The following is a 14209-nucleotide window of genomic DNA, read 5'->3' as shown; positions in this document are numbered from 1 at the left end:
TTCGTTCATTCATTCATTCAAGTTTCTTTTGCATTTCATAATTTTAGTAAATTTACTTCTGCCTCTGAGGGATCAAAAAAGTTGAACTAGCTCTCTAAATAACAGCCTAAGTGCGAAAGGCAACCAGCAGTCGAATTAAAAGTACAGAGGTAGAAATGTATTAATCCTTCCTTTATACTTGAGTCTTGCAACGTTTAACCAGCACCGTAGAGCCCGTCGCCCTAGGACTAGGTAGAAACAAAGAACCGTCCCTAATTCGCCCACTCGGTTTCTCACTAGTGACCGGGAATCCTCTGCCTTGCTGCTTAATGGAATCTCAGCCCCCCCCCCCACCGTCTTAGATCTCAACCAACTTTCGGCCAATCAGAGCGGAGCTTTACCCGAACTGTGGCAGAAGAACGGCGCCGCCCTTACTTTCCAGGAGGCGGGGGCAGCTGAAGTGTGTGTGGGGGGGGGGATTCTGCCAGCAAGAGCTCCTTCATGGGTTCTCCTCTGTCCCCCTTGCCTTGGCCATTGCAATGCCTCTCGATTAGCCCACAGAAGGAGGTGGTTAGACTCCTTTCTTCCCTTCAGGTAGGGCAGAATGCTGGGCATGTACGTGCCGGACAGGTTCGCCCTGAAGTCATCTAAAATTCAAGACGGGATGGGGCTCTTTACGGCCCGGAGAGTGAAAAAGGTGGGTGATCTTTGTTATTGTCCCATTCAGGCCAGGGACACGTAGAGGAGGTAAGGCGCAAGCGAGGCTAGCGAGGTGGGGAACGGGCAACCTTTAGTTTTTAAAACCTTTTTCAAGCGCCCCACCCCCGCCCAGCCCCGGTTAGTTCCCTGTATTCTGGGAACGCCTGCCACGTATTACAGACTGCTTCCCTTTTTCTGCCTGCAGCTTTAAGTTCTTGTAGTCCCAACCCCTTCGCCTTTTCTCATCCCACTTCCGTCTGCTTCTCATCAGTACGTGCTGATGTTTCGCATTCCTAAATATTTTTTTTAAAGGAATATTTTTGATGGACCAAAAGTTAAGAGGGTCAGGGAGAAGCAAGATAGCAGAATATAGCAACAGAATAATTCTATAACTTTGGATCAATTTCCAGATTTAGCCTGGAGCAGGAATGTTCCGAATTTTTTTTTAAGATGAATTGGGACCTTCAGTTGTTCACTTTCGTTGCAAAGTGATCCTTGTTCTGCTCGGAACCAATGGAAATTTGGAATCAAGTGAACTTCATGGAAAATATTCAGAATTTTGCTTTCTGATTCTTGTTTCCCTTACTGCGCTATCTTGCATTCCTTGATCAAACTAATTTTTAATTCACAATCCATGCATATATGAAGAACAATAGATGCCAGTTTAAGAGAAAACTATTGTTCCTGCATCTCCTGACCTCCTCCTTTTTTTGTAATGGTATTTACATTAGGTTACATTAGTCTGATTAGGTTAGGTTAATCTAATTATACATAGACAGTTTATTCGGAATAATACAGGACTCTATATATTGATGGCACCAGTAGCTATATTGGTGGTTCTGGCAGTCCAGATGTTTTGGAATTTTAGTTTCCAGAATTCCTAGATGGCATAGCTTTCAGGTGGGAATTTCGGAAGTTACATTTGGTATATTTGGAAGCTGTGAAGCTGTGGAAGATTGTCATATGCCAAGACCAGAGTCAGTTGGGGGCAATCAATCATGATCCAATATGACCCTGGGCTATTCACTTTATCATTAAAATCATGCAGTAATTGATAAAAAGGCCTTGTCAACTGAGATGTACAATATTGACAGAGAGGCCTTAGTAATTCTGTTTCTCTAGGCTTCTGCTACACCCCAGATGTGCTATTTAGCCTAATTGGGAAAACAAAAATTTAAGAGATTCATCAAACCTGAAACACAACATCAGATACTATGCAACATATCTCTTAATATTAGCTCAAATGGAGGTTTTGTGGAGAGTGAGATCATTTGCTATGGATTTTTAGAGAATGGGTTATTCCCTCTTTCCTTGCATTGTGTTTCTGATATTATTACTTATGCTTATTTGCACAGTCAAATTGATGGCATTTTTGTCTGCCTGTCAAATCCTATCCAGGGACCTGGGATAGGCAGATGTGGATGTTTGATGTTGTCACAGATATTGTCTCAGGATGTAAGCTGTTCAAAGTAAAGCGGATCCAATGGTCTCATTGCAACTGACTGATAGTGAATTTGTCATTATTGATGGTGTTCAAGTGGTGCTCCAGTTGTTTGCACCCAAGGTGCCTATTGCTATTGGTACTACCTCTGCTTTGTTTTTTCACAGTTGTTCTGTTTCTGTTTCTAAGTCTTTGTAATTTTGTTACCTTCTTCAGTTCTTTCTCTTCTATCCTGCTGCCTCCAAGGCCTGCCATGTCCACTATCCAGCTTTTTTTATCTTTCTTATCAATACATTTGGAGTATTTCGCAGCTGCTTTGTTTGAATTTTAAAGTTCCGGAGCACTTTAGCTCACAGGTGTCAAACTTGATCACGTCACGTGATGTATTGTGAAGTATCATGACATTTTTTGCCTTTGTGGAGCCAGGGTGGGCATGGCCTCCATGTGATGCATCCGGCCCATGGGGCTGCCAGTTTGACACCCCTGCTTTAGTTTCTTCCTTTTCCATTGCTTTCCTTATTTTATTGTCCCACCAATTCTTGCTTCCAGGCAAATGATATTTTTTGCAGCTCTTCCAATGCACCATTGTGGCTACTTTGTCATGACATTTGTTTGTAGTCAGTTTGTGCAATGTTTCTGTGCAATGCTGGTTTGTTACACAGTTAAACTAGATGTTTAGACTAGATCCAGAATTTCTCTCCACCACTTATTAAGTACTTCCCAAGAACTTGGGATTGTTTGATTTTTATCCTCTCTTTATGACAAATAGCTCAAGGTGGTGTACATACTTAATACTCCTTCCTCCTCCTATTTTGCCACTACAACAACTCTGTGAGGTGAATTGGGCTGAGAGAGAGTGACTGGCCCAAAGTCACCCAGGCAGCTTTCATATCTAAGGTATGACTAGGTCTCCCAATCTTCTGGTTTCTAGTCTGGTACTTTAACCATTATATTAAAGTGACTTTATGAATTATATGAATTCACCCTTACTTTTATAGCTGTTAATTGAGCAGCAGAAGATGGACATAAAAATATTTTTGTTCTTTTTGCTTGTATTGTAAATTTTAACATATAGTTTGATTTCAGCAATTAACAGTACCTTTTCATAAGCAAAAGATGCCAATTTTGTTACTGTTGCTAGGGTGAAAAGTTTGGACCATTTGCAGGAGAAAAGCGAATGCCACAAGAACTGGATGAAAACACAGACTGCAGGCTAATGTGGGAGGTAAAAATTCTAGCACTTTGTCTAAGAAATTTTCTTAAGCATTATTTATTAAAAACTAGAGCAGCAGTTGGGGCAATTATGAGGCATGGGATTTCTGCTGCTTTATTTTTCCCCCAATATTGTGTTGATTGAGTACATATTACACCAGTAAGGACAGATGGTTATACATAAACTTGACTTATTTTAATGCAAGCTATAATTTAACAAACAATATTTATGCTATAATTAAACCATGCCTTAGCATGACTTATTTATCCATTTAATGTTTATAGTGCTAAACCAAATTTTACGATGTAGAAGGACGTAGAGTTGTGGTAGATGTTTAGTTCTCAAATGTCTATGCTGAAGAGATAGCTGAGCAACTATAAAGATACTACTGTAATCACTAACAACTTGTAAATATAATACAATTTATGTGCTTGTCTAGTATTCATTCATTCATTCATTGAAAGAGATGAACATCCATAAAAATATAGTGCTATGATAATTAAGCATAAGGAGGTGCTTATGCAAGTAGTTATTTTAAGATTAAGGCTGTGATTTGCTGAAGTGCTTGAGAAATTCTCAAAGTCATAGCAAATAAATTCCATCCACATGTTCCAGTGTTAATCATAGTGTTAAACCTTCATCAATACTTTTAACCATAATTTTACGTAAAAAATTGAAAAGAAGTAGAATTAAATGTCATCAAGATATAATCGACACATCTTCCCAATTTCCTATACAAATGCAGTCGTCAGTTCCATAAAGGATAAGGCATGGCTTGGCATACTACCACATACCAATCACTGGAAAGAACAAATGCCCACACCATTGTATTCTTGAACTAGTAGAAATAGATTCAGAGAAAACGTAGCCCTGTTGAGGACTAAGAAAGGAATTCAACAATACCTATTAAAAATTTGCATTAAGTTGTAAAGGAGAGATGAGATTATAGAAAGATAGAACAATTTACCAAACAACCTTGTGTATTAAACATAAAGGAATAAAGGGGGAGTGGCTTTTGGGGGGGGGGAGGGTTGTTGCCAAATTATTTGTTGTCTGTAATAAATAGACTTGAACCAGCTAGCAATAGCTAAAAAAATGCTTGCATTAACGTAATATTGACAGTTACCTAGCATTCATACATTAAATATATTTCAACATATTTTAAATCACATATTTTAGCTACTAACTACTTTCTTTCTTATTATATGCTATCATATATCATGAATCAGTATGAACATTTCTTGAATGTTGAAAACAGGTTACCAAAATTTATAATATCTAAGTAGCTGACAAGTAACAATTTGGCATCTTTGTCATTGGCTGTAATTTATTTATTAAAAAAAGAATAATTGAAAAGTTTCATATACTGTCCAGGGGTACGATGGCACAGCACTTAAAGCTGTCAGCCTGGGTTCAATACCTAAGCATTGTGCGATGGGATGAGCTGCCGTTCCTTACCCCAGCTCCTGCCTACCTAGCAGTTTGAAAGCATGCAAGATAAATAGGTACCACTGGTGGGAAGGTAAGAACTTTCTGTGCGCCTTGGCATATAGTCCTGCTGGCCACATGACCACAGAAATGTCTTGGACGATGCTGGCTCTGCCAGTCAAGAAACAGAGATGAGCACCGTCCCTAGAGGCAGACGGGGGGAAACCTTTGCTTTTATATTCTTCCTTCCATATAATGAATAGTATGGAACTGTTGTAATTCTGAAATTCTAGATACTTTCTGTTTTAATTTGCATAGATTGCCTTAGAGGATACACGAAATGCATCTTGAAAACTTCAGCTCTCATTTTTGAACAACTTGAAATACCCTGGTGTTTTATTAGTAACATTTCAAAAGCTGGAAAAGAATAATGCAGTCTTCCAGCACTTAGAGGACGTGGTGTGTTCCAGCATCATTAGATCCTTGTAACGTGTTCTTGAAATAAAATCAAGCACATAAGCTGATAAGAATTGTTAATTAATCATTTTGATTAATACTCTCATAAGTATAGTGCTCCTCATATTTCACTGCTCTTTGTTATTTAAATACTTTTATTTTGCTAAAAACCATGGGGGGTCTTGAGAACTAGAAGCTTAATATTTTTTACATGCTATAAATTGGTTACGATCTGATGATGTGTAGTGCATTTATTATTCAACAAACCATGAAGTCGGATTTTATAAGACTTTGGGTGCAATATCTTAACTTTTCTTTTCCCTGACCTAGTTTTGGGATCATGCAGAGATTTCTGCATGCCGGATTTTTGAATGCTTGAATCTTAAGCAGCTTATATTTAAATATGATGATCTGAATAGAAAAGTTGTAAGACATTATAAGTCATGTTGTGAGTTCCAAGTTTATTGCTAGGAGTATGTAAAGTAGAAAGCAGCTGTCCAGTTTATACAGATAATCTCTCCAGAAATTATGAAGACAAATTCTGTTTGCCAAGTTGGCATTTGTTTCTACAATATTTATTATTAATTTAGCCACATTGAAAACATGTTTCTATATTTGGTTAGATATATGCAAATAAAGAAATGAAAGTATAGGTTATTGAAATCTTACCTTGCTAGGTAAGCATTTAGGTAAGTAAACTTAAACTTAATTTTTCCAAAATAGATTTGAATAGCATGTCTGATACTAGGGATATGTTGATCTACAGTACAGATGCTCTAAAGACTGATCATCACACTAGTTCTGTCACTGTGCGATGAAGAAATAGTATTATCATTATATAGACATAACAGTTTTAATGATTTTATCATATTCACTTGAAAAGAAAGATAACTTCCACACGGAAGTACGGAGAACTTGTTTGTTTGTTTAAGAAATTTATATGGCTCTCCATCTCTATTGCTGAGCACATTGGTTTGTGCTTAAATTGTAAGCCGCCCTGAGTCTTCGGAGAAGGGCGGGATATAAATGGGATTAAAAAAAAAATCTCACTCATGGTGAGTGGCTTACAAAGTAAGATCCCAAATACATAGATCCACTATGTTCCTACCTCCTTGGTGACAACATTCAGACAAACTACTTGATGGGTTCTGAATCAGGCTGGGATTCGCAGGTCTGTTGGTGAAGCCATGTTTTCAGTCCTTGTCTTCTTTCATTTTTTACATTAGCTAGGAAGCTGTTGAAAATGAATTTCTACCAGTGTCCCATCAGAACACTGCAAACTTATTTATTTTTATCCCACCTTTATTATTTTTACAAATAACTCAAGGCAGTGAACATATCCAAAATACCTTCCTCTTCCTATTTACCCCACAACAACTACTCTGTGAAGTGAATTGGGTTGAGAGAGAGTGACTGGCTCAAAGTCACCCAACTGGTTTTCATGGCTAAGGTGAGATTTGAACTCATGGTCTCATGCTTTCTAGCCTGGTGCCTGATTTTCAGTTTCTGAAAAGGTTATTACATCATGATGATTTGCCAATATTTGCCGTATTTCTTAAAGTTGCTACTTGATTGTAAGCACTTAAGGTTTGATTTATGTCATATCAATTAGGAATTAGATAGCCAACTATTATTATCATTTTTAATAGCTTTTGTGGAAACCAGCTTTAGTATAAGAACACTTTGTCAGCTTATGATGCATGAATTGGGCCTTAATAACACTAATAGAATGGGATGCCCCCGTGGTATTTTTCACAAAATTATGAGCTCCATATTTTTAAAAACTTAAGTTGAACCTTTGGAGAAAGTATTCTGAGGTTTTCATATTTGCCATGGCATTTTATATTTGTAAAATAACTATATAAATATAGTACAATTTTTTTCCAAGTGCCAGCCTAACAATTATTGCCTCTTTTAAAAAGTAGGGGGATCTTTGTCTTTTCTTGTTATTTTTTCTTTGACAAAGAGGTTATGGTTGTAATCTTCGAAAAGCCATAATGGAAAATATTCTTGTAATATCAGTAAAGGTATTCATCAGCATAGTAATGGATAATTTGTGCAACTCCGTGGGTTAGTCTTCTGGCAATAGATTTTACTTTAATAACAGTCTTTTAATATTTTTATGTTTATGTTATTCTGTGTCAAGAACTTTTATATGTAGGTAACTATGGTTAAAACAAAAATCTTGTTCAAATTCAACATCCTAAATTTTCAGGCTCTTTTAAATGTTGGTATTCAAATGTATGAATTTCTTGTACGCATGTTGTTTTGTAATAGACATATTTAATCATGTTTACTATTTGTGAATTATAAGACTTCTGTTTCTTTATCATTCCAATTAATGTCTTTAGCAGATTCATATGACCTAATTTGCATTTTCTGATTGAATATCAGTGGGACCCAAAGCATCCAATAATAGTCAGAAGTACAACAGTGAGATTCAGCTCATAGAAAGAAGCATTAATTTGGGGTTTTGACCATTACACATGGAAACTGTTCACTGGCAAATTTCTTTGACATGAATGTGTGAACTTTCAAGACAGTTTTTTTGTTCTAGCAGAAGATTCAGGTTAGCTTCCTATTACTTTATACAACTATATACAACTAGAATAGGATGATTTATGCTGAATTTAAACATGCCTATTTAGGATTCTTTGGAGTGACAACTAGTTTTAGGTGCAGCTGTTCTTAGGTGCTATGTTCATACTCCCCACCACCACCACCTTTCAGATATCAGAACTGAAGTTCAATACTGTATAAGAATTGTGTTTTTATGGAAAAATTTACTCCCAGATAGATTAATCCAAGATAAGACTCTTAGTATTTAATGTTGATTATTTGTTTGGGAAATAATAATAACAGTAATCACAGTAAGTAACTTGCATTCCTCTTATAGTGTTAAGTTTGGTCATGGTTCATGGAAAAGCTCTTTCATAAATATATGGAACCTGGAGTGAATTTTATTACTAGGATGTCAGCAAAATAAAGACCTTTTAATAGTTTATCTTCTTGTGGGTTCCTGATCCTTAAATCATTTCTTCTGTCTAAAGTTTGTTTAAGTGAATACAATTTTCTATCCCATTGGTTTCAAGAGCTACACAAAACTAATGTTGAGCAGTACAAGGCTTCGTATGTTATGCTTCAAAATTAAATTGTAGTCTAGTCACGGAACATTTTTTCCTTGCTGTTTATATGGTTTCTTGCAGTTCTTATTTAATAAGAATCCAACAAATGGTCTTCAAAATTGAAAGCAATGTGTTTACTGAGTGCAGGAGAGGAAGCCATCTGTTTAGCTTCATTGTTGTGCTAACATTTTTCCTGACTGGCTGCAAAGTATTTGACTTCAGTTCATATTCCTGTGTCAAGTAGTACAGCAAAATACATTCCACTGTGTAATATCTTTAGTCAAATTAAAATGTGATTTCATTTTACAGTCACAAGAAGGGGGAGAATCATCAAGCAAGTTACCTGAACCATGTTGGGAAACGTGCTCTTAAAGATCTTTACAGTTCTTTTCTACCACTGCAGTTCATACAGAATAGCAGAGATGGAAGGAACCTTGTAGCTCATCTAATCCAACCCCCTGCTCATGCAGGAGACCATATGTTATTTTGACCCTTGTTATTTTGAAACAAATAATTTCAAAGATCATGTTTATATTGTTTGATAAATGTAACTTCTTCAGAAGAATTTTAAACCTGGCCATTAATGTCTTTATGTATGCCAGTGGGCTTTAAAAATTTAATAGTTGACATACTGAAGGCAGTCTTGAGGGAAACAATCCAAATATTTGAAATTAGAAACTGCGACAAATCAAGTAGAAGAGCTTTTTTTTTAAAAAAAATAGCCTGATTGAAAAGCAGAGATTGAAATTACATGTGGAACAAAGTAGCAGAAGTCCAACTTAATACTTTTAAAGTTATTTTTGTATTACGGTATATTATCATTACTTCCTATTAACACAGCTGAACTTGAGTTTCAGCACTTAGTATATTGAAAGTGACTTTGATTTTATAGCAACAGCAAGATTTTTCTTTTGTTTTCATCCAAAAAACTGAATAACAAACATATGGAAAAAGTATGCTAATGAGAATATTATGCAAACAAGAGTAATATTACATTTGGCTGCTAACGTTTGAGAAGTGAAAAGACTATATATAGGAGAACTTATAAGTCAAAGAATTAATCAGATTGATTTGCATTTAAAAAGCGATAGTCATGGAATTGATAAATAACAGTAATAACGTAAAATGCATATGAGTCCTGGTTTTATGAGATTGTAAACAAAAATGGTAATGATTTTGTATAGTTTTTGCTTCATAGTACATCTTCATAAATAGAGTATTAATGAGCTATCAAGAAAACTAAAAAAGATATCCTAATTTCTTCTACATTCATGGTGTCTTAAGCAACTGGATTGTGGTCATAATGTTTTCCAAAACAAGGTTCCAATGTCAATGATTTCCTTACTTGTCTGCTTAGCATAATGTTCAGTTCTGTATACTCAAGCAGTCCCTTTAGGCTTTCAGATCCTTCATGTTGAAAACACAGGATAACCTAGGCTATTTTGGAAATGTCAGTCTTTTTGAAATGTGATAGTTTTAATTTCATCCATATTCATGTCGGAATTAACACTGGCTTTACTTGTCTGTCCAAAGTCAAATGTATCTAAAATAAAGTTCTATATTGTTCCAGTGAGTTGCATTTCTGTAGTTAGCGCTTTAGTGAACAAATTCTTCTTTATAAAAAGATTAGTAAGTTTAACTCTTGCTAAACTTCAAGAGTTGGCTCTTTTTCTTCCCCCACCCTTAAAAAAGGATTATTTTAGGCTATTTAGTTTGGACATTATTGAAATAGCATTATCACATCTATAGTGTTTACTATTCCACAATCCCAACATTAAGACCATTTTCGCTGATAGTATTAAAGTTGAAAACATTTGAAGTGTACTAAATTCCAAGTTGGGTAGGGCAACTGGATCTGGAGTACAAAAATCTGCATGACTACTAGAATGGCAGGAAGGAGTTAGCATATGCTGTACCACTTTGCTGCCATTTAGAATTCACCTGGATTTTTTTGAGCACCTATCTAATAACCTAAAGATGGCAATCAGAAAGTTAATGTATTTACGTATCACCTGAGAATTAAATATCTACCCACGATGACAATTATTGATAATTTGGGTCCCACCAGACTTTTAAGAGTTTCAGTTAAAAATATTAATAAAATAGAACTTAAGAGTGATTAAGCAAATCATGGCTTAGCAGGTTATGTCTATTCAGCCAATGCTTTCCTCAATGTTCCCCTCTTACATTACACAACTATTTCTTGAATGTTACACTTTTCGCGTAACCCTTTGCACATGAGTTTATAGGATGTATTTAATCCTACAGATGCAAAATACTAACATTTTCCTAACGTTTGCTCACTCCCATTTGTAAGAATGCAATACATTTGAAAATGTATCTTTAATGGATTAAATTCACCTTTTTCCTGAGTAATTTGAATATCATGCTAAGGAGGAATGATATTTTGGAATTTAAGTTCATTTGCAATATATTTCATTGCCATATCATACCTGATTCTTAACCTTCCGAAGAAAATGTAAGGTAGAAGAGCCAAATGAAACTATATAAAATCTAATATATTAATAAACCATGCCATTTAATATTATTAAAACATATTTTTTCCTCTTTAGAGGCCCTTAAAAGAGGCTCAATGTTTTACTTTGCAATATAAAATCATAAAAGGTATACATTTTCAAGCAGCAGCTGGAAAAATTAGGTAGCCACATGCTGTGAAGAACAATAAGATGTTGGTTTTGAAAGGCAAATGAAGGGGAATATGAGGAGCTGTAAGTGCTAATAGGAGCCCAGATGTGTTTATCTTTTCTCAACTTATATTTGAAGTTGGGCAAATTGCCACTCCTGCAAATTTTACTCATTTTCATAGGAACAGAGCAGCCCGCTGTCATTCTCTGTAGTAAATCTAGCTCTGACAGTCTTTAATCGCTACTTTGGATTTTGGGCCAGCCTGTTGTGTACATTCAGCTTTGTGGTTTGTTAAACATTGTTTATGGTTTAGTGTGAACTCAATTATTTTGACTTATTTAATAAATCATTTTTTCATATGATACATGAATCCAGCCAAAGATTTACTTCTATTAGAGAATAATAAAATAATAAAATGAGAACTTGAGGATCTTTAGCGTTATGTTTATATCTTTTAAGTTTTTCAAAGCTTTAGCTTTGCTCAAATTTTATTGCCTTTTTAGGTTCGTGGAAATAAAGGTGAAGTGCTTTATGTTCTGGATGCTAGCAATCCAAGACATTCTAACTGGTTGCGTTTTGTACATGAAGCACCATCTCAAGAACAAAAGAATCTGGCAGCTATCCAGGTAAATTTATCCAACTCTTATTATATTTCCAGTTCAGTCTTCCATGTCTACTCATTATATGGTATAGCTTATTATCTAATAAGTGACTGTAGGATGGCGGCCATAAACTTAGCAAACTGGTAAGCAACTAATGGTATCTGTATACCATTAGCTCACATCATTCCTGGTGATTCCTGAATGCTACTTGAGAATAACAGTGCTTAGAATTGAATATTTTTAGGGACCACAAATTTTGTGAATTGGAGTCTAGTAACATCCTTCTGTTATAGGTTTCTGTCCCAGCAACATAATTCTATGTTGCTGGGACAGAAACCTATAACAGAAGGATGTTACTAGACTCCTGTTTTATATAAGCAAATAGGGATTAATTAAATACAGAAATATTATACAGTATGTCCTCTAAGGTTCCTGAACAAAGACTCCTTACAGGGAAAAAAATCAGAAGCCATGATAGGACAATATTTTTATTTTTGAGTAAGTACATGTCACAAATATTCAACATGCAGGATATCATATGCTAAACAGATTTTAATTTGTGCTCCTCTTACTTCCAGAACCAATATAGGAGACATTCCTTGCATTTCTCACTGTGATTTCCTTTTGGTGTCTTTTTGTTATTGTAAATGCTATTCCGTTATTCCAGGTATAAATAGAGCCACTGGAACAGAGATATAAGACCTCAAATAAATAATTTGGACAATTATTTTACAAACAAGGCTCAATAATACTGTATTAGGAGTGAGGGAGATTTTATTCTAAAATGTTTTTGTAATGCTTAAAGTATGTTGGACCAGGAGCAAATTTAAATTTGAGAATGTCATGAGTTCATGAAGATGGCTGTCCTGGCTGCAATTTACATATTTACAAAATGATAATTATACAGAGTGTCCACTCACAAGACAATAATTTATCAAACAATTCCTCCAACTTACCTTACTTTTTTCTGGCAGTTGAGTAAATTTGAAACAATATTTTTGCTGTAACTTTTCTAAGAATAACTAACAACTTTCTTTATAATTTTAGTTAAAGATAAGAATCCTTGTACCATCTCTGGGAAATATAAGAGAAGTTTCAGAAGATGTCCTTAATATCAGATCTTAAATTAACAAATTAACAAAAAACCCAATAGATGGTATGAGGTATTCAAAAGAGGTGTTTTGCAATTCAGAGAAGTGTAAAAAAAGCATCCCATTTTGGAATCGTTAAATGCAGTTCAACAATTTGAAAGGGTTAAGTGACTATGTAGGCTTTTTCTTCTGGCTATTTCCATGTGTGTTCTTCTGTGAGAGACTGCAAAGCACTCCTTTTAAATCTACTAAATCTACTGTGCTACCCCATTGAAAGAAAATAACAGATGGTAGCTGTGACTTAAAGGGCCTTTACCCACTTTTGGTTGGGGGCCGGTTGTGCCCATTCCTGAGCCAAGAGGTTCTTCTCATTATCATTCATGCCCTTGGACATCTTGTTTGGACTACTGCAACATGCTCTACATGGGGTTGCCCTTGAAGAGCATTTGGAAGCTTCAGCTGATACTGAGTGCTGCTGCACGTGTTGTAAATGAGGGTGACTATTTGGTACATGTAACATCATTGCTTCATGGTTGCCAATGTGTTTCCGGGTGCAATTCAAACTTCTGTTTTTAATAAATCCAGTCAGCAGAATAGACATAATCCAGGTCCCATCAGCTGGCAGGGAGAAAGAGATGAGCATTGTCTGCCATAGCCCTGCCCTCTGGAACATCCTCCCTACTAAGATTAGAATGGCCTTGACTCATTTGCCTTTCAAAAGGTCTTGAAGATCTGGTTAGGTGCCTGAGCCTCTGGACCTAAGTGTTCAAAGTGATAGAATGATGAATTCAGTAGGTCAGGATGTTCTCAGATTCTGAGAACCACCCATTTCCAGAAATTAACTTCCAGGGAAAATTATCATTCAGACATTCATTTGCCTGAAATGGTATAGGGTTTCCTTCTTGAGCAGTGGGTTGGACTAGCAGATCTCCAAGGTCCCTTCCAATTATGTTATTCGGTTATTCATTCTGTCATACAGTTTGCTCCCCCAAAATCAAAGTTTTCTAGTGTGTTTACCCGTAAACAAATTGCATTTATCATTGGATGTTTATTGAATTGCTATTACCATTTTTAAGCATTCAGCCACCTTTAGTTTTGTCTTGCTTATTTTTTGTTTTGCTTAATGTAATATGATTGTTTTCTAAAGTTATATTACTATGTTGGTTTATATTGAATTCTGTAAAATAATTATAAGACAAAGGCAAAAATAAAAGTTGTAATAATTTCAATGTTTTAATTGTTTCTTGGTGATTCAAAAAACTTGTTTGCTTTAGAAATAGAGTTAATAATGAATTTCTAAAATATTTTTTTCTTTAACAGGAAGGAGAAAACATTTTCTATCTAGCTGTTGAGGATATTGAAACAGATACCGAACTTTTGATTGGTTACCTTGATAGTGATATGGAAGAAGTGGAGGAAGACGATGAAGAGGAAGCCATTATTAACCAGGAAGAAGAGGATAGCAACAACAACAATAACGGCACTCATAAGGATTTGCAACAAACTAGTGAAAAAGGTATGGATGAATA

The 14209-nt window shown here is 35.5% G+C and overlaps 1 protein-coding gene across 1 annotated transcript in view; it reads left to right on the top strand.

The window, feature by feature from the left end:
• Window positions 1-445: 445 nt before the first annotated feature.
• PRDM5 (PR/SET domain 5) overlaps window positions 446-14209 on the top strand; it is a gene marked incomplete at its 3' end in the record, with an annotated part of 77781 nt that continues 64017 nt past the window's right edge. Inside the window, exons 1-4 of the mRNA XM_083367038.1 lie at window positions 446-676; window positions 3261-3344; window positions 11491-11613; window positions 14001-14196. Coding sequence (XP_083223164.1) covers window positions 584-676; window positions 3261-3344; window positions 11491-11613; window positions 14001-14196 — 496 coding nt within the window. The 5' untranslated portion in view covers window positions 446-583. The remainder of the gene's footprint in view (window positions 677-3260; window positions 3345-11490; window positions 11614-14000; window positions 14197-14209) is intronic.

Source organism: Vipera ursinii (assembly GCF_947247035.1).
Source record: "Vipera ursinii genome assembly, chromosome: 7".
Classification (NCBI taxonomy): domain Eukaryota; kingdom Metazoa; phylum Chordata; class Lepidosauria; order Squamata; family Viperidae; genus Vipera; species Vipera ursinii.
The sequence above is the reverse complement of the archived record's forward strand: the minus strand, read 5'-3'. Positions and strand labels throughout refer to the sequence as shown.